The sequence below is a fragment of the Alosa sapidissima genome, chromosome 16 (assembly GCF_018492685.1).
Source record: "Alosa sapidissima isolate fAloSap1 chromosome 16, fAloSap1.pri, whole genome shotgun sequence".
NCBI lineage: Eukaryota > Metazoa > Chordata > Actinopteri > Clupeiformes > Clupeidae > Alosa > Alosa sapidissima.
The window spans coordinates 24,491,863-24,518,197 of record NC_055972.1 but is presented as its reverse complement, the minus strand read 5'-3'; the positions used below and the strand labels follow the sequence as shown (position 1 = coordinate 24,518,197).

The following is a 26,335-nucleotide window of genomic DNA, read 5'->3' as shown; positions in this document are numbered from 1 at the left end:
TGCTAATGGCTTATCCGCCATGTTTAAATATAGAAATAAAATTATGACTGCATTCAGCAGGAAACAGGTTTCATGTGATAATTGGTCTCCTGCCTATCTTCACAGGAGGAGAGGAATGTGAACTGCCTGTAGTAATGAAACAGCAGCTGGTCAGGAGATCTCTGTTCTGAAAGTGCATACCGTGTATGTATATATACAATGAGTAATGCATACATTAATTCAACAGTGGCCCTTCCTTCACACTAGCTGCCTGGCTTCCTTCACAAGGGGAGGCCATGGGAGGAAGGCAGCGCTATGTTGCAATGAACTAGAGGCCTCCCTTGAATGAAGTGTACAACACGAGGCCTGCGGACTGTGACCTCTCAAGGCACTAGGTGTTGAGTGCTGAACAACATGTTCTGCTTTGGGTGGTGTAGATAATCTTATAAATAACTGAAAACAGTAAATAATTAATAATATATACACCACCAAAATATAAATAATTTTTGCTCTGAGGAAAGAAGGTCTAAGGTTAACTCTGAAACAGGGAACAGTATATGGTGTATACACAGTCATACATAAACAGCATATATGTAATGTACTGTATGTATAAAAGACATTTACAGTAAAATTTAGTGAAAAAAAAATAAAACTAAAGCCAACAAGGTTCATTTCTTTCCTCTTTTCCCTCAAATTGGCCTCCTGATGTCCCTCACATAGGGGCAGAGTGTCATAGAGGGCAGTAGCCCATCCTAATGAAGCAGCTGCAGGGCCAGAGGCCTGTGTGCCGTGGTGTGAAGCGTGTCACAGGCGACCCGGCTGACCGGTGCCCTCTTTGGCGGGTCTGGGAGGGGGTTTACCTGAGCAGTAGGGTGGCGAGCCGCTCCAACGGCCGTCCTCCTGACAGTAGCGGCTGGAGTTTCCAATCAGCGTCCTCCCCTGGCCACAGGAGTAATGGACCGTGGCTCCGTTGGTGAACCTCTTCCCCAGCAGCGTGGCGTGCGGCGGGGCGCCGGGGTCACCGCAGGAGATAGCTGCCCGGGGGAGGTCGAGAAAGCGAGAGTCAGAGAGATACAGGCGGAAAAAAAAACAGAAAAACAATAACAGATACTTAAAAAGAAAACATCTTTCTGAAACTGTCTCTCTGTTCCTTTCCTAGCGCATTATAAATCTATCTTTAACTCGTCCTTCCTGCGATGGCTCCTGAGTGGCAGCCCTCTGTGACTCCCGGCTTCACAGCCACCTTTGCAGACGCCTGCCTCTGCTGTTATTTTCACCACCATCATCATCATCATAGCCGCCACAGCTCCCAAACAAATACTCGCAATGCTGCTGACGAGTTTTTTTTTGGGGGGGTGAGGGTGGGGGGGGTGGACTAAATTCATCACAGTGGCAGTGTGTATCACAGGCAAAGACAATGCCAGGCGTATTACTTACGAAGGCACTTAGGAAGAGACCGGTCCCAGAAGCCATTTGACTGACAGGAGAGGACTGATGAACCGAGCAGATAGAAGCCCCTCTTGCAGTGATACATCACACTGGTTCTGTAGTTGAAGCTCTCGGGGTAGCGCTCCTGCGCGTGACGGATGGCGTTCTCAACAAAGCCCGGATCCGAGCAGTTTACCACTGCAAGATAAAACCAACCAGATGCTTAATGTCTGACAGGGGGTGGTGGGTGGATGGGGGGCTGGAGTTAGTGGGGTAAGGGTAGGGTAAAGCTGGGGTGGCAGTGGGGAGTCTGGAGAGACGAGGAAATCAATGGGAAAAAGTTCAAGAGTGAGATTGCTCCCGAGCCTTGGAGTAATATTAACCAACCCATGGGGCTTTTGAAGACATGCAGCATGGTAGCGTGATCCTCTCTCTCTCACATAGCCCAGATTCAAACCGCTGTTGGATTTGGATTCTTTCTGTTTTAACTCATCATTGTACATATTTCATACGTTTCTCCCTTCGCTGCGTTTGTTGGCTGCATGTTCCTGTGAATGTGACTATGCTACATTTGAGTTCTCCCCTCTCGAGTATTGTAATGTTTCACCCTCTTTCAGTGCTCACTCTTTTGTTTCTCCTCTCGCTGCATTTCAAACACAACATCTGAGGAGCAGTAACAAGGAAGCTGCGGTTCTGACTGCAAAGTTGGCTGAACTCAGCCTTCAGTCACTGGCCTTCACATGAAAAAAAAAGAGAACGAGAGCGGAGTTGAAGTCATGTCCAGGGGAAACAAAACTGATTGCTTTGCCTCAGTGACACCTGCCAATGCCTTGGCAGTCGATTGTGTCCCTGGGGGAAAGGAGGAGGAGAGGAGGGGAAAACAACCCTGAAAAATTGATAATTGGCAGCACCTGCTATTGGCATGCTTCTTCTTTTATTAGAGGTCCTATTATTTGAAAGGTCCTAAAAAATGATGATTGCTGGATGCTTGTTACAAGTGAAATGTCAGAGTGAGAATGTCAGTATTATGAGTCTATAGAAAGAGATTAGCATTGCTCTATATTACAAAGAAATACCTGTCCCTAACCCTACTTGAGTATGTTACATAAACAAATCTATTTTTGTTAATGTCAGGTCTTGGTACGAAGAAACTAGGCTATTGGGTGTCTTCTGCAGTGTACTTCAGTAATGGAAAAGTCCTTAATGATCCTCATATAAAGTTGCGAATTGTTACACTTTACAAACCTTAACTCTAAATCTAACTCTGACCTTAGCTCTAAATAAATCATGCATCAACAGCACACTGTACCTAACAACAAATTAAGTATTTAACACATGATACCTAAAGGCATTTGAATATAGAGTAACCAACATACGATAACCAACTGTTATCACCTACCTTAAAAATGTAGTCAACAATAGTGCTTGCCTCCTGTGGTATATCTTGTTTAATGGTACCACTTATCTAGAGCTGTATTTGTAATAACCTACAGTGGCCCATCCATGATTTATTAAGCCATTAGAATTCAAGTGTTTATTTGCTAACATTAATATTTAAACTTTGACAATGACATGGTGTGCAGTAATGCCTTAAATATGCATTTGACTTAAATAGTTAAAAAAAAAAGCTTATAGTTAGTTATCTTAGCAGTGACTTCAATAAATTATTAAAAGCATAGACTACCTAAGATATTGTGGACGTTTATATTCTGCAGTAATTTTAGATACGGTATTTGTCACCATCGATATAATATTAGATTAAGTATTTCAAGCCAAAAAAATACATTCTTTCCCCCCCACAAGGCTCTAAACTCTGTACGATCGATAGATACTGTTCGAATATTTAATTCTGAGAGAGACAGGGAGGCCGAGAGGGGAGTGGAGAGCTGTAACATATTGTCACCGTCTCCCTCAGCTTGTTTCATGGAACAGTAATTTTGCAGAGGAGAGAGCAAGTAATACCAGCGGATTTTCAGCTTCAAATCACATCTCAGGGTGTCTGACTTACAGTACAGCCAATTCACCCAGCATGTCAACATATGTATGGTGAGACCGCTCTGACCACATGTCCAATACATGCAGGCTAATGAATATTTAAGATGACTACTCTTGCGTGGTAACTCATGCTCACTTTTGGAAAAAAAAAGTATATACAGCATTTTGATGGGGCCTACTCCAGCCAATCTAAATTTCAAATCAGAACAACCAAGACCTTACAGCTCATGAAAACAATTATCCATGCAATTGGCCTTGTATATACATAAACTATGAGCTATGGGTCAAAATACAATTGGAATTTACATTGTTAATGCTGGTGAACATCCACACATGATGCTGACAGTTTAGTAACAGTGGTACTGATGTACTTTTGGCACAGCGCTGGTAGTAAGGACTATAGGAAATATATTTTTTTCAGCGCTGTGCAAACAATATACTATATCTTTATGCATTTTGCTTTGTTGTTCCTTCATTTTCTGGCGAAGCGGCAACATTCCATACTGAACAATGCAGCCAACACAGAAGTTCAGAAAACCTGCAGGCTGCAGTGCCTCGAATGACCATTAAGGGTACAGCTCCAAAAACTAGCAATTTGCATAGACCCCCATGTTAAAATGTGCAACTTCACAGCAGAAAAACAAACGGCTTTTCGGGCTCTAAAATTAGTTACCCTGCTCATGACAACTGAAGTGGGTGAATTATTTTATATCTCATCCATTTAAATGGTAGATTCAGTTTAAATGAATGATCTGAGAGAATTAGATTAAAGTTTGAGAGAAACATAAACAAAGATTACCAATCGCGTAACTTACGGCTGTGTTTGGTGGGTAAATATAATTTGTTTGGCTTTATATCGCCTAGAAGTTAGTGAGAAATAGACACTACAACATCCTATTATACTGTTATTATAACTAACAATAACATCTGATTGATGAGTTATTATAACCAACAATAACGTGATTTATGAATTGTATCTAGCCAGAAGAGAAATGAGAGACAGTCACTCAGGACAGGTGCACTGATTTCCCTGCAGGACAAGTGTGAAAAGGTGAGAAATAAGAGTCACGGTGGTCAAGACATGGAGCTATCCGCAGAGAGAGAAGACTGTATCAGTCCAATTCTTTTTTTTTTTTGAGTGCAGTCAGGTACCTTTTTTTTTTTTTATCTGAGAAGAGTGGACAAAATTAAAAGCAAAAAGGTTGGACAATGTGGGAATAATGATGCATCATTAATGAGCTTTTTTTATCATTACTTTCCCAAATATATAGTGAAGGCCCTGGAGACCATTTCTATGTCCTGCCAAGAAAAGCAAACTAGCCTACTGCACCATTAAAATGTTAAATGTTCTATGTCACCACATCAGTGGCTATTCCTCAACGGTCTATTGAAAAAAGGATCGTTCTGGGTTCTCCTATGAAGGCCAACCAAGGAACCCTGAGGCGTTCCAGACTTCAATTAAGGGAGTAATATATAAATGTTATTGCCATACAAGTCACTCTGATTGAATCTATTCGGTGTAAAGTAGCCACATTAGTGGTGATCAGTGCAGAGCAATGGTATAAATGTGACATGGCCTGGAAAATCAATGTTCCCTTACCCCTGCACACTGGAAGAGTGTTGCTCCACTGTCCGTTCATCCGACATTGTGCTTTTGAAGCACCATGCAACACGTAACCCGTGCTGCAGGTGAAGTTGACCACGTCGTTCAGGTTGAACTCGCTGCCATTCGTCCGGCCATTTGCTGGGTTGCCCGGGTGGCCACAGGTAATAGCTGCGCACAGTTATAAACGTATTAGCATATGGCCTGGCCTCAAAATAATTCATAAAAATGGCTTGATATCAGAAACTTCGATTAGCTAGTTAGGACCATTCCGAACGAGAACAAAGATACTCACGAACACAAACGGGTGCCTGTCCGGACCACCTGTGGTCTTGCTGACATATGCGAACGGAGGTTCCAATAAGTCGAAACCCCATGTTGCATTGATAGACCACAGTGTCCCGGTAGCTGGATCCATCGCCACTTATGTGCCCATTAACAATAGGGTCTGGAGAGTCACAATGTCCAGCTGCACAACAACAAGACATTTAACTCTTTGATGGTGGCAATAAATGCAATACAATTAAACAGAAGCACTTCAATGTGCAGTACGTTGAATAATCAGCTAGAACTAGACTAGGAATGGTCATGTGGACTTTCTCGAGACTGCCTGGTATTTCCATGAAATAGCCACTACACCTTGGCCTTGCCCAAATGTGCTCCAAGGTAAAACTAACATGGTCATTTCTGTACATTAGTTCCATGCATCAATCCTCTGGGCTTGAGACCGTAATACTTCACTGTGAAAGTATGTTACAATGTGAGGTCAATACATATGCTATGTATTGACAAAAAAAGAGCTCTAATAAAATCAAATCAAAGGTGCTCTCCAGGTACACCTCAGAAACACAATCTCAATATCACTATATAGCTGAATATATGCATTGCTAAAATATGAATCTACAATTAACGCTCACCTAGACATCGTGTGTCCACTCCACTCCAGAGGCCGTTAGCCTGGCATTCACGAATGTGTGATCCTACCAACGTATACCCGGTGTTGCATGTGAATATGGCCGTGGCACCATATGTGCTCAATGTGCCCATTTTCTTGCCGTAGGGCGGCGAAGGAAGTTCACCGCAAGAAATAACTAGGGAATGGGAGGAAAATCAAAGAAGAGCTTATTATTTGGACTCACATGAAGAAGAGATATGTGATTTAGTATTTTCTCCCCTCTGAAAGATCTCAGAATGTGCTTTTAGTACTGCTAGATGAAAGAAGAAGTGCAAAAAACTGCCATGTCAAAGTGAGTGAAAAAGAAATGCAAATGACACACGATGGCTTTTAACTTTTACACTTTGAGCGTTTGCCATTGTGTTAGCTCTGTTAAGTAGTTCTTCATTGTGTCTGGACATCTAATATAAATGATAGTTAAATGGGTGAGGAATCAATCCAATGAAAGGCCTGTGCATTTCCATACATTTGCGACATTGAGTAAACACATTAAATATTAAGTCTCCCCTAATTAAAATATTTACATCCACTTTGACCCCTAATTAACTAAAGTGTCTTTCAGAGACGGTTTAATCACCACTGCAGTGTTTATCTAGGCTGTATGTGTGGTGGAAATAGGAGCATGATCAAAACAAATTGAGTCCAGGGTGCCTTCTTGTGACTACAAACCAAATCCTGTGGATTATGGTGGGATCAGAAGTAAGGCACACAGGATGCTGCGTAGGATCTCATATGTATTAGCTTCAGGTCTGAAACGAACTCCTGACCAGATAATGAACGGTATTCAATAATTAAAATTAAGATGTCTCACATGGCCAGCGCAAATAGATATGGAGGATTTCTGGCTGCTCAATAGCCTCTGATTCCGGGAAGGGCTTAATTGTAAGACTCCTTTTTTTTCCTCCATGAAGAAGGAGAAGGTGTGGGTTTGGGTGTGGGTGTGGGAGGCTCAGGGTCTCTTTGTGTGTGTGTGGGTGGTCTTACTCTTGCAGGTGGACTTCTCCTCGATTCCATCCCAGGTTCCATTTGCCAAGCACTTGATAATTCGCCTGCCTCCCAGATAGAAGCCTGGAGTGCAGCTTAGCATTATCTGAGCGCTGTATTCATTCAGTGACCCAGAGATTAGTCGCCACACCATGTGCTCTGAGAGCATGCTCTCAATGTTAGGGCACTGGATCGCTGCGGGAGCACAAAATAACATCCTGGCATTACTGTAGGCTTTGGGCTTCAAATGTAGAAAAAATAGGATGGATGCTTTTTGCATTTCTTTTACAATACATTTTATACGTAGTAATATTTGCTATGTAATATTAATATAATGCTACTAGTAGGGATATATATATATACAGTATTACAAATATACAAAATATTTATAATGGAGTAAAATTTGAATTTAAAAACTGAAGTCTAAAGTAAAGTACATTCACATCCTGTAGATTTTCTACTATCCACAAACAACTAAAACATTACGTTAAGTTTTAATAATATCTTCATCAGCAAATGTGCTTCTTTTTGAAATTGTGTGCTTATACAGTATGACCTCTGAAATCCAAACTGCACATTACATTATGTAGATGAAGTGTGACACATGATTTATCACCTTAATGTGTGTGATCAGGCTCCATTTTCTGTTATTGAACAAGAAAGCTAACTGCTTTACACCAATCTTAGTTGATTGTGCCTTTCATGAGGCAACCCGTAACAACATCATGATAAGGACGAGGACATGCTGGAATGACATTACACCTCATGAGTTGATAATTAGTTTCCAGCACTATCGAACACACCATCAAAACGCACCGGGTAGTGGGTGTTTATTTGCTGGCTTATGGTAATCCTGGTCTTGAGGGGGCATGAGGTGTCGCACCATTTGTCTTGTTTGAGTGCTAAACCGCAGAAAGCAAGTCATTATTGCTCTCATTCCACCAATTACCTGTCCTGCGTTATTTTCACAAGGGGGGGGGGGATTGAATGAGAAATGCACCGACTGTGGTGGCTCAATGAGGCAGGAGATTTTAACATGCCGTTGGCATAGAAACAGAGAAGGGCCGAAGGGTGGGGGTTGGGGTGGGTTGGAGGCACTCACGTAAGCAGAGAGGAGGGTGGGCGGCGTTGCTCCACACTCCGTCCTCCAGACAGACGGCGGAGAGGGAGCGGCTGCTCTCCATCCGAAAGCCTTCGTCACACTGGTAGTGAACTTTACTCGCAACTGTGTACTGGTAGCCATGGAATGAGCCGTTGCCGGGGGACTCCGGGATTCCGCATGATATAGCTGTCGACAACCCGATGAGACAAAAAAGATCGTCAGAACAAATCACAGAGAAGAAAAGGGGAGCAAAAACAAACCCTTTTCACAGATGTGTTTGTTGGCTAAACTGTGTATCACACACAGTATAAACATGGACCGCTCACACATTTAGAGGCATCAAAACAAAAGCAGATGTTTTGTCCGTTTGGCTGAAGGCAGTGGGACCAATTAAACTCCTCTCTTGTCAAACTGGATCACAACCCCGATGCTGAAGACGCTGATTAAAAAAAACAGGCACTGAATTCTCTATCCTCTGTCCCTGACCTTAGCATGGGCTGTGTGGATCGTTCGCACCATTTAGGGGGAGTGATGGCTACTAACGAGAATACGCTCGCCGGTTGTTCATCCTAAATGGCACATATTCACTGCTACCCTGGCACAGTTTGGGGGAAAGCACATCAGTTTGAGTAGGGAGGAAGAGCCATAATTCTGGGGTTGTTTGGAATTTCACCACTAATTCATTTATTCTGGCTTGCAACAGATACTGTAGTTTCCTATGGACATGAACCATAATTTCAATTTGAAAAGCAAATATGCTTACATAATTCTGTGAATATGATCAGTTTAACCCATGCCTTCACATGAAATTGAGTTAGCCTGAAGGGCAACATATTTCGTTTTTCTCTGTAAACATTGCAAGCTGGCCATATTTATGTGCAGTATCTACAGAAATTGTGATTCAACATTACAGTAGGTTCCATCCTGCAGAATTTTCTCATCAAAGCTGTCTGTTCATTAAGGGAAATATTCTGCTATTCGCTCATTAAATAAAGAGGTGTGATTTATTTACACAAGAAGAAAACTGTGTTACACTCTTGTTTATTTAGGCTGTCGGGAAAGCGCGGTATGTGAATTTTCACATTAGCCTTTTGAATGTCATTAAAATCCATTTGATTTGATGAAAATGAAAACAAGCAAACTATTAAAAATAGTATCAAATTTAAGTATTTGTTTCTATATATCACATAAACTCAACATGAAATTAAATGAATCAAATCACACCCTTGCCAGGCCTACTCAGAAAGACGTGTCATAGGTACTGAGATTCATGACTTAAAAACAATGAAGAAATGTTACATGAAAATGCAATGTCTCAGCTGAAGTTGACACGTAGCATATTACTAGACATCAAATAGTAATCAAGTAATCAAAAACCTTGCCACTGATGACTGGGACATGTTCACACTAGTCACGCTTGAAATTAGAGCTCTATTTATTATTTTGTTGAGGATAGAGGATGTGGATATGGAGAATGTGGATGATAACTGTGGATTGGATAGCTGGAAACTGCTGTGCATTGTCAAACTCCAGTATATCCAAACAAGGCTAGTATACTCACGGCCGTTTGCATTTGGTGCCTTTAATTGAGTTTTGCTACAATGAATAATCTAATTATTCACTAGACTTGTTCACATGATCATGTGATTAAAATGCGATCCAATTTCGTATAACCTAATTTAGACCTAATATGGTACCTTATATCTGACTAGAAATAGGGGGATGGATGGAAAACAAAATTTGACACAAATATGCTATGTTTTAAGAACTTTATTTGTTTATGTATAATAATGTAAAAACTACCCCTGCAGCCATCATAAAGGTTTTTGCTTTGTGCAGGCGCTTGATTTACTACAACTTTTTGATAGATGCAGGCAGAATACACTTAAATGGTGTTTTTACTTTTTACTTTACATTGCTCCGCCAAAAGTACTCAACTGTCAGTATGATGCATAAATCATACGTTTAAGTCGGGGGTGGAGGGGGAATATGCACATGCTGAAAAGTGCATAGCGGCTTGCTTTTTTTTTTACCTGAGCACATGGGAGCCCTGGGAGTCTGATGAGTTAATTATCTCACATAAACTCTCTAAATGCAGCCTCACACAGGTCACAGCTCTCCAAACACTTCTGCTGTATCTATTTTCCACTGCAGCTCACCGACAAGTAAATATCTATAGCTGACTGTCACTCTAATTAACGTGCGGCAGCACTTCTTTTTCCTCAGTCAAATGTTGCAGTCAGACTAAAAGGGAAACCAACTGTCATAAAGACCTCAGGGTAAAACAACGTCAGGATCAAAGCATTCTGTTTTAATGATGGAATTATTTTCTGTGAAAAAACTCTGATAAAATTCCATTTGTTTTAACAGGCAATGGACTGCCTTGTTTCTGTTTTTTTCTTTTCATGTCATGCACCATACCATTTTGTTTTACTGATGCAGAGCCATCCATTGCACCAACTTTTGAAAAGATTTTAGCATTTAAAGTAAGTCTTATTTGTGAGGGTCAACTTTCATAAGCATGAGATATGAACACCAGCCTGAATCAGCTTGGCATATTGACTTACCTTGACAGAATGGCACTGAACTATCCCACTGGTAGAGACCATTCAGATGGAGTCGGCACGTGGCGTTCCTCTGGCCCACCAGTCTGTAGCCAGCATTACAGTAGTACTGCAGCCTACTGCCAGGCCGGTCCCTGGTTCTGTTTCGAATCCCGCCATTTTTGGGAATTTTGTTCATGCTACAGTATGCCGCTGCCATGAACACAAACAAAAGACATGTTTTTAATATGGTCATAGTCCACATTTTCATACTTAATAGATTTGACAGATGATGTTCAAATGATATTGGCTGCATGAGTTTAAGTATCCAAACTTTTTTTTTATTTGGAGTTGGATGTTTTTTTCCCCCAAATTAGTAGACCAAAATCTCTGATCTAGTCAAGCATTTGAGTCAAAATGTCCCAAAAGCATCAGAATCTTAAAAGTCATTCCGGTGCACATATATCACATAAAAGGCTGTAGAAAACAAATGGGAATAAAAAACATCAGTGCCTGTGTTGAGGTGATTAGACCATGAGTCAGTAGCGCACCACAGCATTCTAATTTACCCTGATGAGAGCCCAATGGACAGTTTAAGATCACGGCTGATCTCCCGGGGCAGGGCTTAGACGCGGCTCTTAGAGCAGTTTTGTAAAAATAAAGTGAGGCTGCATTACCTCCTGGTGTTTAACATGCGGTCAATTTTTAAGACTTTTAATCAGCCCACCAGCGGGGCGGCCATCAGGAGAACTTTGAAAATTGATCATGCATCGAGCCGAGGCTGGGATCCAACGCAGCCTTGGTGGGTTTGGAGTGGACTCATTTCCAATCCCAGCCACCTCGACACTCCACCAATATGAAGGATTCAATACATTGAAAAAAATGCGAAAGACGGGACGGGGAGGCGAAAATGGAGTAATAACCGGCAAAAGAGGGGGGGGGGGCAAAGGGGGGGGACAGAAAGAAGCTGAAGAGAAAAATGTGACAAGGCATCAGAGGAGAGGCGAAGGGTAAGGGTGAGACGAGATGGAAAGTAATCATTGCCACTGGGCTTTCTGAACTCTATATCATATCGTGCCATTGGTAGAAATGTCTGTCGGAAGCACTGCACTTGGCAGTTATTCAGTAAAATTCATTACAGGATCTTTGACCTCCATTACAAGAGGACTTGGCGAATGGTTCCCTAAAGGTAGGCATGTCTGCACCCCACCTAATGAGGGCTAACTTAGTAAAGGCCAACTTCCTTTCACACTCTGACCTAAATTGGGTCCAAAGCAGCAAACCTTCAAGAGGGGAGGATCCTGTATTAATCCACACGGGCATTGTAGTCAGCAAAGGAAGAAAAGCCTGGATGAGGCTCACGCTTTTATCACATGTCTGTTATCTCTGAATTCAGATTACTCTGAGAAGAAGAACTGCAGAATGCTGCGGGATGCTATAGCAACATATGGCGCCATGCAGAAACAGCTGTGGGCAGTGCAGCAGGCACTCCAGTGCTGCTCGAGTACCTGTGTAGCGGATTTTGAAGCCCTTCTTGTTGGTGGCATGGTCAGTTGACCATCTCAGGTAGAGCTGGCTGGTTTTGCTTGTGAAGTTCAGCTGGGTGGAGTGATTTCCACTGAGGGCCACCAATAACGGACTCTGCCCAGAGGGTCCTGGCGAGAGAAAATCATTTGTTTAAAATTTTGTTTTCTGTTGAATATGTTTGCACTGAAAACACACAAACATCAAGAATGCACTCATGAATAAACATCCCAACAACAATGGCCACAGGAGAAATTTAGAAAATTTACCATCAAAAATCTCCAGTTCATCAAACTGTTTTTCACTTTGAAACATTTCCACATAGATGGAGATGGTATAGGGAGGTTGGACCTTGATGATCCAGGAACAGGTCTGGGAGTTGGGGTAGTTCTGGGGAAAGCCTGGGCTAAGGACCACACCGGACGATGCAGACCTTTCCTCATTGGCAGGGCACTGAGCTGGAAAAAAAGATAAAAAGCCAACTTCACACTGTGTCACCACTAACCGGATGGGAAAAACACTCCACAAAAACAACCTTTTAGGCGCCTCTTAGCTCTGTCAAACAGCTCCTTTCAAATACTATCACCTCTTTGTCTCTGCATAGATAGGCAATGTGAGACAAACAATCATCTGAAAAAAAAAAGAGCTAAAGAGGATGTACATGCCATCCAAATCTACCCTTTGGGCGAGACATGTGAAAACAAGGCTGAGTAAGTAGCTGTGTTGTTGAGCACAGCAATTACACTCTCACAAACCTGCACCAGGGCTTCTGCGCACGTCTCGCAAGAGTTGTGGCAGCATGATGTTCTGAACATTCACCTTTCACAGGAGGCACAGTGGAGCTGTAATAGCTACAGAATGCAATTGGGGAGAAATATGGCTGGCATATGTTTGGGATGCAAATCAGAAGTGCTGCGTGGGGGAAACGTCAACAAGGATGCGTGGGAGATGCCGGCAATTGGAAACGAGTGCAAGAAGACTCACAAAAAAGGAACTGTTAAACAACAAAACAAAAGGCATTTTAACTGAGTGTTAGTGAGTGTGTGAGTGAGTGTGTGAGTGAGTGAGTGAGTGAGTGAGTGAGTGAGTGAGTGAGTAAGAGAGGATAGAGAACGAGAGGGAGTGCAAAGAGAGGTAGACTGAGCGAGAGACACAAACACTAGACTAACTGTGCAGTCCGTTCCATCAGCTTAGACAAAAAAACGGACTCCTTGGGCCAAGAAGCCCCAGACCATTTTGAATCAGTGGGCCATCTTAAAATGCAACCAATAACCACTCGAGCCTGAGCACTGATTTTGGAACTTCGAGGGGAGGGGGGAGAAAAAAGCAGAGTGTGCCTAGCCCCCTGAACCACTGCACTTACTACGCTTGGTTTGGTGTTCTTTTTGCTTTTATTATACTGTATGTGTGTGTGTGTGTGTGTGTGTGTGTGTATGTGTGTGTGTGTGTGTGTGTGTGTGTGTGTGTGTGTCTGTGTGTCTATGTTAGTGCAAGCAGCATCAGAGAGAAGTGAAACCCAAGACCTACTACTTTGTTTTTGCAGTCAGTGAGACATGAGCTTCGAGTCCCCTCTTGGTTTTCCTCCCCTCCAGCTTTGACTTTCCCTTTATTTTATTTGTCTTCAGCAATCAATGCACAGGAGATTTAACTGAGCTGCATCCTCGTTTTTTTCTCCTTCCTCCTCCGTCCTGTCTTATCTATTCTGTGCCTTCCAGCCACCTGTCCACACCCAATATAGCGCTGCAGTACTCTGATTTCGACTCACCTTCGCATGTGGGTGGAGGACCTTCGAACTGAAGGTGAGAATTAAGCTTGCAGGACAGCTCATCACTGCCTACCAGTGTGAATCCTGGGAGACACTGGTATTTCACTATATCGCCTGTGAGAAATGGAGAAAAGGCAGTGTTAAAATCCAGGCTAAACGATTTGATATCACCGACGTGATATTTTTGTTGTTGTTTATATCCTACATTTTATTTCATTTAAATGATGAAGTCGCTTTGGATGAAAACATTTGAATACAATCAAATCTTAAATGAATGATAAACCTCAGGCAATAGCACCAGAACTGAACAAGGGCAGATTTATATTGGAATCAGTGGCAAGTCTGTTCCAAAGCCTGCCCCTCTCTAAGGGAATGTGGTGTGACAGTGAACACATACCTATTTCATAATCTTGATCTTCATAAAAAATGTCAGCATGTTCAACTGTGGGAGGCGAAGGGCATTTCTTGAGACGATAAGCTGCGGGGGAACATAAAAAATTGTGTGACAAAAACATTCATCACAAAAATGGAGTATAGTATATATAATGGCCAGTATATAGCATTCATACAGTACACATGATGTATGGGTATGCCTATTCTTATAAGTGTGTCTTTACCGTAATTTCCCAACTATTAGCCGTGGTTTATACATTCACTTTGCAAAATACATACAGTATGAGGTTATTACACAGTGGCAGTTAATGTAGTAATAATATGTTATTGTTTTTTTTTTACTTGCATAAAACACTGTCTTACAGCTTATGCACAATGTGGCTAATACACAGGAAATTGCTGTAGTAATATTCATAGCATACATTTGTCTAGAACTCTATCTAGAGTATATCCTTGACCATTGATAACAAAATGAAGGGTTCCTAAAGAGCAAATGCAAAAGAACTAGGGCACATCAAATCAGTAAAGCGCCATTCTTGATACCATAATGAAACCATTCATGAGCATGTTTAATGTGAAACATATTGCATAGCTTTTCAGCCTATTCAAATGGTTCAAACTTTGCAAAAAGTGCTTTCTATTTACCAAAAATAACTTCACTAGCTACTTGCAACCCATGAAATATCAGTGTCACGGTGTGCTTCTTTACAGAGCACATGTTTTAAACACAAGATACATTTCACATTTCAAAGCAGCGTGTTGAAGCATGCATTGCATTTTTTGGAGGAGTGAGTTTTTTTTCATTTGGAAGAGAAACTAACCATGAAAATTGAGGACGAAGAGCCCACTCGTGGAGAAGTCGCTGTGAAACTTGATAAGAACCTGATTGAAAGAACTGTAGGCAGACTCGAGGGCCGTATTGCCGCTGAAAATCCCCAACTGCGGGAAGCTCTGGTCCGGACCATCCCTGGAAGAGAGAGCAAGCGCCAGACATTGAAAATGTATTACAACGTGCAACTCACAGAACACATTAAACAAAGCAATAATGGCCTAACATTTCACTGCGGTTTGGGGAAAAATTGATTTACTTTCAAATCCATAGCAAGATTTTGCTGACTTTCATATAAAAGCATTATTATATAGAGTGTTGAATGAAAACAGCTAAAATGATGACTTTGGCTACTCGACTCTTTTAATCGGTTTTGGAGATTAATAACGTGCATTACTCTAAGAGAGGGAGGATTAGGTGTATTTTTTTCCATTGTTACACATATTTTTCATCCACTTAAGAACAGAGTATTCCCTACAATGAAAATAGCTTATTTTATACTGACATTAGTCCTCTCCATTTTCAAAAAGGAGTTGCTACCAACAGGGGCTAGTCCTCATGCCTCCGAATGATAGAGAACATTGCACAACAGCGATCGTGCTACACTGGGGCAAGCATGTTAAGATATCTCCGGTGTGTTTGTGCATACCATACGGCGATGTAGTCTGTGACAGGCTCAGTCTCAAGCTGAGAGAAGTTGATGTAGACGCCGTGGCCGTGTGGCACAGTTATAAACCAGGTGCAGTCTTGTGAGTCCGGATACTGATTTGGAAACCCGGGGGAGAATATTGTGCCATTTATAGCGGTCACGTTGTAGCCACACGGAGCTGAAAATAAAAGAATGAGAGAGAGGGGGGAAAGGGAGAGAGAGAGGGGGGAGAGAGAAATAGTGGAAGATAGAATTTGTCTGTCAATGACGACTGGTCTTTGTGTCATTTCATCTTTTATTCATTAATCTATTCATTTATTTATTTGCTTTATCAGCTTTCAAGCACTACAGTTACTGTCTGTCATATGCAGGTAAATACAATAATAGAGTTTAGGCTTCAAATACCATTTGTCCCTTCAACAACAGCATTCATACAGCACTGCCCTATGTTGATTTATTAAGCCATTGTAACCAGCAAGTCAGAGGCAAATTCTACCAGCGGAAAGTTCCGGCTGAGTGAGAAAGGGCTCCAAAGATAATGTGAGGTGGTATTGATCGATTCAAGGCTCTGATTTTTTTTTCGCACAACAGTGCTTATACTGATGATCAAGGTGGCAATTTAGAACAGGTCCCAGTAGCACATCTTCACTAGTTTTCTTTTAAAGAGTGGGAATTAAAAGACCAGTCACTGAAAAACAACAGGCTACACACAACAGACCCCTCTGGAATAAAGACAGTGGTGTGAAAACACCTTTTAAGATCTGCCTAACTCAAATGGCACACCTGCTGCAAAGGAATTGGACTTTAGAAGAGAAAAAAACTCACACTTAAAGTACAGCAAAAACTTATTTTTTCAGTTTCTTTGAAACAGATTTTGAAACTGTTCATTTGTAATATGGATTCACAAAGAATGGTGTGTGGTTTTTGAGAAGTTGCAAACCTCTATTCTATGTTTAATACTCTATTTTTACTTACCCTCACAGCGGGGGAAAGGATGATTCCATTTTCTGTTGATTCCATGTTGACATGTGAGTACCGGATGGCCCACCAAAATATACCCAGGGAAACACTCAAAGGTGATCGACTGCCCCGCATTGTAGTCACTACTGATGATATATCCGTTGGTGAACTTGGGTGGGTCTTGACAATTCTGCAATTCATATGCTGCAAGAAAAGATTTCCAATACATTCACAGAATGGCAATGGCAACTGCAGATAAATATAAATAAAAACCTTATGAAGCCTGCCTCGTATCCTTATCAGTTAATTTTAGAGTGAGTAGTGCTTGAGAGGCCCATATCTTTACATGTTGCATTAACTTTGAAGGTAATTCATCTTTTATTCATCAGTTGGGACACACAATGGGCGAGCAGACCAGCCAGCTCTGACAGAATAGAACTGCTGGCAAGAAGAAAAAAGAAACTTGTGAAACACTGGGGGACTGTTGGAAGCTGCCAGTTTGTATGACTTAGTTTCTCAGCAGCAATCTTAAAGCTTACTATCCACAATGTTTATCTTTGCAGAGCACCTCATTGGACTATAATTTGAATGATGGACAAAGTCTTAAATCTAACTACCGAACAGCTAATTTAATAACAAGACAAAATCAATTACCTAATTTAACACCATGGGCGAGGCATTGATGAGTTAGCTCAAAACATCCACATGCCACACAATTCCTATATTTCATGGAAGTTGCTTTTTAGGGCAGGGCCCACTGCGTCAATACAGGTTTGTGTCACAGCATCACTGAGTATATCACTGTTGTGTCACTGTGTGACTTGGTTTAAGTTATCACTTTTTTATCACCACCAAGAACATGACATGATGACATGTCATGATTATGATTAACCACCACTTAAGCGATTGAATAAAGCAGCTAGTGAAAAGTCACTAACAAAGGCACATTCACTGAAAGAAACTATGACCATGGATAAAATTGTTGCTCTCACTTCTCTGACTGAAAATAAGGTGGGGGAAACAAAAGATGAGAGAATGAGAGAAAAGACAAAATAACTACAATGTGAATGATGACTGAATTAATATAACAATAACACAAGTTAAAGATGCACCCTGAGTTTTCGCAATATTGTTGAGAAACTAAAAAGAGAAGGGAAAAAATCCATGAGTAACTTAAAGGGAGCATGTGAAAAAAAGACTGTCCAGTTTTCTATTCAGAAGTGATTGATTTTGCTTCTAATTAGAATACGTTCTACATTATAGTGGACTAATCTTCAAATGATATTTGACAAGCAAACTGAAATAAGCCATGTTTAACAATCACCAGGCTTGGTGTCAATTTCCAGGGTAAGGATTGGCCTACGTTTAAGCCAGATATAATGAATTATTTTCACTTTTTATTGACTGTGGTTTTAGCCTGAACAAAACACAGCCAGGTGCAGTCAGGGTAATATAATCCAAAGCTGAGAGTCCCAAAAGGTCTATTATGTTATGATAGCATTAAATGAGATATTTTTTCAAAATGAGGTTATTTCTTTTTCAGTTACAGTGGTCATAGCACAACAACGCCTCAGGGGAACATAACCCATTTATGCACGTAAAACCAAACAAGGAAAATAAAAAAGATGGCAAATACATTTGAACATGTAAGCAAGCAAATTGATATTGTGTTAAAAAGGGAAATGTCTCACCTTTGTATGTTAATCTGAAACCTTGTTGATTTTGCGTGTGGTCAGTGTAGAAATGAATAACAATCTCATGTGTCGTACTCAGGAGGTCAGGTGGCAGTTGCGTTCCACTGAACTGACCAATCAGAGAGCTGCTGTGCTGAGGACCGTTGCGCACCTCTAAAAAATCGTGATTGACTTCAGTGGTAAAGTTTACAAACTGGATCAGAGCTCCTGTAAACACAAGCACAAAAGACAGGAAATTGAATTTCAACACTCGTCTATCATCAGCATGATGATTTCCCCCTACCTCAACTGAATGCAGTAGGCATCTTTATTTTTCCACCAAAAAACAAAAAGTGTTTTGAAATGTATAATGAGATTTTAGTCAACATCACAGAGTGGATTTTTCAAATTACTTCCAATAGCATTTTCTTTAATCTTGTTTTAGTATCTTAAAAAGAAACTATGCAGTTTTGTCAATTTCTTCACTGTTTTCTCACTTTTTGCTCGCAGGTTTCTCTGCAGAGCTCCCCCTACAGCTTCAGAGTATATATTATGAATATGACACTCCTCAATCGGTCAGTCAGTGTTTGTAGTAGGGAATTTCTTCCACAGTGACACCAAGGACAGTACTCACAGGGATTATTGACAATAACGTATTGTGCTTTCAGGCCCAGGTTTGCTATTTGAAAATGCTTTACTGAAGCTGTTTTTGCCTGTGCCGAAAATGATCAGCAGGAGCAGAGCCGGTATTTGTTTGTCTTGTGCAATGGGAGGAGAAAGCGCAGTCTGGTTAAAAGTGGATAGTAATGGTGTTTGGGATACACAATGTAAACATGATCTCTTTTCCTTCTGCATAAGCTGGTTGATAAGGCAGAAAATTGCTTTAGGATTTCTCTACAAGTTTTTTGTTGTTGTTGTTTAAACGTGGGAGTGTCTGTCTCTGCTCCAAGACAAGTGTGAATGACTTCTGAATCCCAATCACCGTGCTGCTGTGTTTCCTTTTGAACTGAACATCTATGCCTTACAGTATTTGTGCAGATGCACTTCTCACTGGCGGGATAGGGTGCACTCCCAGAGTGGCTCAGTATAGGAGAAATTAATAAGAAGCAGCAGCATCACCTCTGCCTGAATCTTTACAAGCAGGGGAAACAGTAATGCAAAACATTGTTGACGGTCACATTCATTACACACAAGATACAACATGATATAATACACACAAGGTGCATACAAGAAACATGTGAAAATATAATTGCTACAATTACAATTATGCATAAGAACAATAATTGTCATAGGCTTTCATAGCTAACTACCACTGTATGGGTTTCTTGTAAGCAGAGTACAAATTCACCAGATCATTAGCACAGAGTCAGGTATGCACTCACTACGTTTCCATGCACTCCATATTCCGGTTTTATTCAGAATAATGACAATATTCTGATTGTGTGTGAGTCATGTAAACGCCTTATTTCAACTGCCATAACCCGATTAAGCTTATATTCCGTTTATTAAACACCCAAATAACACCCCTGGCCTATGCCTCTTTTAATATTGCCCTATCCCGAATATGTTCCTTAATCAGAATATGGTGTGCATGGACACATAGTCGATAGCTGTGTTTGAAATGTTTACTTACTCACTCATTCACTGTTTGCTATGTATCTGTTTCACTACATAGATCCCTATATAGTGAACGAGCGTAATGTAAACGAGTGAAAAATGTAATTCAATATGGAAAATGTTTACACAACTCCCTAAATCTGTCTTTAGAAATGTCTGAAAGGAATTATGATTGAACAGAGAGGCCTGTCTTTGCCCATCAGGGCGGATGTGAGTCTGACATGTGAGTTGTGGGGGTTGCTAACTGCACTTGGCTGAGATGTTGAAACCACTAGCTGCACGAGGTGACAACCTTACCATATCCAACTGGCAGCAATATCCTCCAAGTGCAGTCCAGATTTCCTGGGTAGTTGCCTGGAAATCCAGGACTTAAAATCACATTGGTCATATCGTAGAGGGCACCACCACATTTAGCTAAAAAACAAAAACAAAACAAAATATAACTATTAGCCAATTCTATGCGTACAAGTGAAAAATATATACATATTTCATATTTAACAAATTCACATACAGTACATAAACAAGTCACATTTATGCTGAATAATACCAAATATCAAGTTTTGCTGATTCTTACCAATGCACAATGGAGGGGGGTAATTCCACCTTCTAACAGTCCCTGGCATGCAGGAGATATGCGAATGGCCCTGCACAAAAAGAAATCCACACTGTCATAAAATACACCACACTGGGAAAAAAAAGAGATTTCAAGAAACAGATAAGGAGGCCAGCTGTCTCCAAATCCTTTTTTCAGGCCTCTGATATGTTTTTTTCTGCTCCTTTTTCAAAGCGCCTGCCAGAGCGAGCCTCCACAGACACCCACCTGAAGCACATATCCCGGTTCGCAGCCGAACGACACAACCTCATTCACCATATAGCGGTCGCCGGTTTTGATGCCATTGGCTGGTATGATGGGCTCGGGACAGGAGGTGAGGGCAACAGCTGAAAGATAAGGAGAACAATAGAGGATTTTACTGTGTTTCCTCTGTTCATGTCACAGATGAGTGCATGTTTGGTTTGAATTTGTATTCATATTCATATTGGTTAATCTGGCTCAGACAACACTTTCATATTGATGTATTCTCTCTTGCATTAAACAGCTGCTGTTTAGGTTTAAACACTACAATTTGATGTCATTAATATAGGGAACAGTATAGGACATAGGTGCCCAGCTTGAGAAAGAAGAATGCATCAGTGCACCAATCATACTGTATTTAGCACAAGTTTGCCCAAAAAAGAGTAAGACCCATAGAAAACAACTGACCCATGATCATTCTCTGTGATTGTTGACACGGAATACAACACCTTTCTTTAAAATGTAGATTTTCCAGAAAGTAAGTCTGACACACACACACACACACACACACACACACACACTGTAGTAGACCCAGGAGACGAGAGTATGTTGCCAAGACAACTGCTTCAGTGCAGCGAGCGAGAGAGGATGCCGCGTGCTTCCTCCACGTCTAAACGTGCCACGCTGCAGGTGGCACCGTCCCTTTGTGTGTCAGCCTTAAACAGTCATGGCTTTCCCCACTCGCTGGGAGTCAGGAATACACTGTGCGCTGGAAAATTAGCATGCGCCGCCAGGATCCTCCTAACTGCAATGTTGTGAGTTTGAACGGTAAGAAAGGAAGATCACAATTTTCCTTGCTCTCTGCGTAGAGTGAGCTCACTGGAAGTGATTTATCTTGATTTGCTTAATCCTCCTAAAAAAAAGCATTTTGATGCTCTTTCACCTGTTTAGTTTAATTGTGTTCGTAATCCCCCCCCCCCCCCCCCTGCATTGTACCTTATCTGTGGAGCATTTGCCATGTGGATGCCACTTAATAATTTCCAAACAATTATAAGCACACAGTGAATCACTCCACATTGCTTAAAGCCATTTAGAGCAGCCGCTGATCTGATGCGCTGTCTCGACAGGACGTGTTGTCAGAACCCTTTTTTCCATTTTCCTCCCCTTCATCTCATTACCCATTAACAACCCCCCCCCCCCATCCCCCACCACCTACAAAATTCCACATTGCTGACACTCACATTCTGCATGGAGAGGCCATTCTGTGTGCCGTTCTGGGGATTAATCGATAAAGTGCCACATGTCCCCAGCCTCTCCGCAGATGAATGATATACTTAGAGGGAAAAAATAAACTGACATTCTCCTCTCGAAAAATCACTGCCAGCTCAACAAAGGACAAGAGCTTAACCTTTCGAAAGGAGCTAGGAGTGAGACATATGTACAGACACAGCACATGAAGCAGTGGCAGGTCTGAATCTTGATTGAGTTGATATATCTCTCTACTCAGGTCTGTTACACTCCTTATTTGTTATGTTAGTTAGCATGTTTGCTACTTTATGAAGAATTGTCCCACCCCCAGGTACTCAGGACTGGTTCTGTAACCTTATGAGGCACTCATAAACTGATGCCTGAATTGGCCCACCTGGACTATGATCGGCCAAATCGTAGATCCAAAGCAGAAATCTATGACATGGGCTGCTTACTTCACTCATGACATGCCTTGTAAAATGTAGCAGACATCATACAGACATGTTAACAAGGTTAAAAACTTGATTTTCACAAGGTGGTCTTTAACAGTCTAGAGCGTTTCGACTAGCCAAAAGAGTCTTGGAGCAATACATGCTGGCAGTGTTGAATACACAAGCACTTAGCCATCCTCATGAACTTCCTTGATAGTGTTCATCGCCATCTATTTTCTCAGATCGGGGCATCTACTTGTGTCACTGGCGGAAATAGCATCTTTACCTCCAAGATCGCAATGAGATCAGTGTTGGCTTCCAAAGCCCCTCGGTAAAGTGGTGAAAAGTGTACGACTGTGCTGGTAAGGATCTCCGGTCTCCAATGGAGTCAGGGCCAACATTACTCCTGCGTAACACATGGCCCTGCTCTTTAAGTGGACTGCTTGGGAGAAATGGCCAAATTGGGCTGTCTTCCAGGTGAAAAGCAGTAGACAAATTGGAGATGTTAGGAGTGAATTAGGTGAAATAGTATAGATCAGGACAGGCCCCACGAGCTATAGCACACCCTTTCTTCTGTTGGGAGAGACCCTGATAGCACCAGTGGTCACGGAGACATAGGGCGCTTGATGTTATCAGAGGCCAGGATAAAGGCAGCTTCCCATCCCGGGAATAGTGAGGGACTCACTTGTGAGTGTTCTGGAAGTGTGTGGAGAGCATTAGTGAGGTTGGGTTTAGGTTCATACACCAGTTTGAAATAATCGTTTTAGTCCGTTGCTAGTTAATGGGAATTCATTTTGTGTTAAACAATTTGATGAACTTTCACACAGATAATTCAGCAAAGGTATTGTTTCACAGCTGATATGTATGCTATGAGGACTAGCCAGGGCCAAATCCAAACATTTTCCCAATGAAAAGTTTGTGGGCTTAATTTTTGAATACTTAAATATATTTATACCTGAAATATGGATCGCAATTGCCTATTCAATGTTCGTTAGCTAGGTATAATATAATTATTCCTGACAGAAAAAAGAAACTACAATAAACAAAAACAGGTAATGCTGTAGTTAAACCTTTCATCATAGGTCATGCATGTCAGACAGATACTCTGTCAGCAGAATGAGTAGATACACTGACATTTGATTTTTTTTTGGTTTGATGTTACTTTATGACTGCTTTCAGAATTTTAGATTATTAAACGTGTTTCTAAGCCATCATATTTTAAGAACTGCCTTGAGAATTAAGATGGACCCCTTGAACCCACCTTACATCTGAACAATGTGGCAATACGACACAAAAGACCACCAGTCTAGGGCACCAGTAATCTGATTTCCATGTGGTCAAGTGTCCCAAGGCAAGTTTAATGAACACAATACAACAGCAGCAAGCACTTGGCACTCTGACACAGTAGGATGAGGCGTAATGTGTATTAATAGAAGCTATAAAGCATATTGTAACAAAAGAAGAAATAATACCAACCCCCTTCTCTTTTCTTTCATTTCATTTCTTATTACTCAGCAATGTGTTAGGCATGTCTGCAACATTTTACAGGGTAGACACATTTGAACTTTCAAGGGCAGAGAGCTTTTTCGTAATAGTAATGTTAAAAAGCTCCATACTCACTCTTGTACTCCAAGTGGAATCCGGCAGCGACGACACTGATGTCAGTGTGGAAATGAAGGTAGAGCTGGTTGGATGTGCTGTTCAATAAAGCAGGAGCGGTGGTGCCTGCAACACATCACATGCAAATGGCTCAGACAACAAGGTTGTTGACATTTATACAGGTAGTCATTTGGGTTACATGCGCGGGTCTGAATTGTGAAATTAATGGGGGTTTTCTCCATGTGGCCTGGGTGCTTTGTGAGAATGCAGATTAAGTGCTTTTATGTAATCCGAATGGATGTGTCCTTGTACAAAAGGCTCTCCTTTATGGAGTGTGAACAGCAGAAGAGGATGAAAGTATCATTTGAAATTTGACAGCCGCTGGTCATTGAAGTTTTGTCAATGGGCCCCAGTAAGACCAAGGGTAAAACTGTAAGCACATTTAGTTTTGTTGTCTTTGAAAGGGGACAGTTATGAAAGAAAAAAAAAAGATTTCAGAGGCCTGTCAGAAACATTCAGACACTCAGTGTGCAGCACAGCTACAGTATATCCTTTGTGTTATTCTAAACAAAATGAAAACGCATGAAACTTTGAATATTTCTGAACTAGTGAAGGACAGAGCATGCTAATTTAAGGCAGACGTAACGCCCCCAGTTCAGCTGATGTGTCCCACACAACACATAGCAGTGCTGGAGATGCACACAATCATCTAATCATCAGTGATAAGATGTGCAGGTACAGTAGAAAGTGATTCTGTTGCATGTTACAAATGCCTAACCCTCGACAGGAAATACTCTAATAGTATCACTTCTAATGTTCTAATCCCAAACATGGCATGGCGGAGAGAGAAAGTGGCTGGCATGTATTAGTACAAGTGCATTATGCTGATGATAGTGGCCTGTAAAGTGCTCCTTTACGGTTGAATGACTTGACTAATAATTTTTGGATGGAGTTTGACAGCTTGGTAGCGTTCATCTACTGTCCAGCAATTCAGCGGTCCATCACTTCTATTAGCTGGACAGGCATCTCCAGCATTTCTTACGCTTGTCAAATGAGCTTCAGATGGGCATAAAATGGACTTTGCCGGATTGAATATGGCCAAAAAATAGGAGCGATGCATTTTCTCTGCAGGAATTTAATGGGTCAAGAATATGTAGCACAATGAAAATATGCATCATGTCACACGGCATTTGGGTTCTGGCATTACATCTGAGGTGGTTACAAGAAAAGTATAAATAAATAACATGCACATTTTAATTGAATTAGCATTCAGTAAACTGTAATTAATCCTGTACGATAGCATGCTACTGAATAAAAAGACAAGGATGGAGCACAAAACATATCTGACAGTTCAATTAAGGGAATTATACTAATGGATTTGTGACCAAAGGATGAATTAAATGAGTGATTGTGATGGGTGAGGGTCTGGTAGCCCACCACGAAGACTAGAAGAAGGATGGCTTTCTGCATCTTAATGAGCTCTCACACACAATGCAGCCTGACAGAAACTCCAGATCTTTCTCTGTGTAACTCACAAAAGCACACAAAATGAAGTTTGGATAATTTGGTATCTAAAAAAGAAAACGAAATGCAGAAATTAGCATTTTGCCATCCTCAGGGGAAGGGGGGTGCATTAGATCATAAAAATCCATCAGGTACACCTTGGGATTGACTTTTTTTACACTTCATCAAGATGAGTCGTTTTGGTGTTTAATGTCTTTGCTTTGAGGACTGTTGGCTTCGAGAGGTGAACAATGATATTCAGCCAGGGTTCACGCCACAGAAAATTTGCCTTAAACTACACATCTCCCCAGCCGTGCGACCTTTAGTCAGCAGGCTGCCGTGGCACTGAGGCGGAGTTCATTATGAGCTTGTTGAAAGCATTGCTTAAGGCCTGGCCACAGCATCACTCCGTCGGGAAACACAACAAAGGTTAAACCCCCCTCTCTCCTAGGAGGTTCTCTTGCTTTGGAACCCCCTGCTGCAAGATTATTTTTTACTTCAGTTTAGCGGCCTTGAAATTTTGATATTTCTTTTGTCTTCGCCGACAAACCTTTCCAAACCAACTCTATCTGTTGGGAACATCAGTGTGTCTCTGAGTGACATTCAAAGAGCTGTGACTTTCTCAAAAGTCAGTCTTGAAAAACAAAATGACTGCCCAAAGTTGCCAAACCAGAGAAATGACTGCATACATCAGTTTGAACATTTCACAGGCAGAAATGTAAATTTTGAAACAATGACATAGGCTACAGGCAGCAACATTAT

The 26,335-nt window shown here is 41.4% G+C and overlaps 1 protein-coding gene across 1 annotated transcript in view; it reads right to left on the bottom strand.

Moving 5' to 3' along the window:
• Positions 1-26,335, bottom strand: part of LOC121685425 (CUB and sushi domain-containing protein 1-like) — a 295,334-nt gene that overhangs the window by 16,658 nt on the left and 252,341 nt on the right. Inside the window, exons 37-56 of the mRNA XM_042065939.1 lie at positions 24,092-24,196; positions 20,820-20,938; positions 20,574-20,643; positions 20,297-20,413; positions 18,401-18,610; positions 16,725-16,913; positions 15,750-15,927; positions 15,093-15,238; positions 14,276-14,356; positions 13,879-13,992; positions 12,383-12,571; positions 12,098-12,244; positions 10,614-10,802; positions 8,047-8,232; positions 6,945-7,139; positions 5,923-6,096; positions 5,301-5,474; positions 5,003-5,176; positions 1,417-1,605; positions 840-1,013 (exon numbers count right to left, since the gene is read on the bottom strand). Coding sequence (XP_041921873.1) covers positions 840-1,013; positions 1,417-1,605; positions 5,003-5,176; positions 5,301-5,474; positions 5,923-6,096; positions 6,945-7,139; positions 8,047-8,232; positions 10,614-10,802; positions 12,098-12,244; positions 12,383-12,571; positions 13,879-13,992; positions 14,276-14,356; positions 15,093-15,238; positions 15,750-15,927; positions 16,725-16,913; positions 18,401-18,610; positions 20,297-20,413; positions 20,574-20,643; positions 20,820-20,938; positions 24,092-24,196 — 3,120 coding nt within the window. The remainder of the gene's footprint in view (positions 1-839; positions 1,014-1,416; positions 1,606-5,002; positions 5,177-5,300; positions 5,475-5,922; positions 6,097-6,944; positions 7,140-8,046; positions 8,233-10,613; positions 10,803-12,097; positions 12,245-12,382; positions 12,572-13,878; positions 13,993-14,275; positions 14,357-15,092; positions 15,239-15,749; positions 15,928-16,724; positions 16,914-18,400; positions 18,611-20,296; positions 20,414-20,573; positions 20,644-20,819; positions 20,939-24,091; positions 24,197-26,335) is intronic.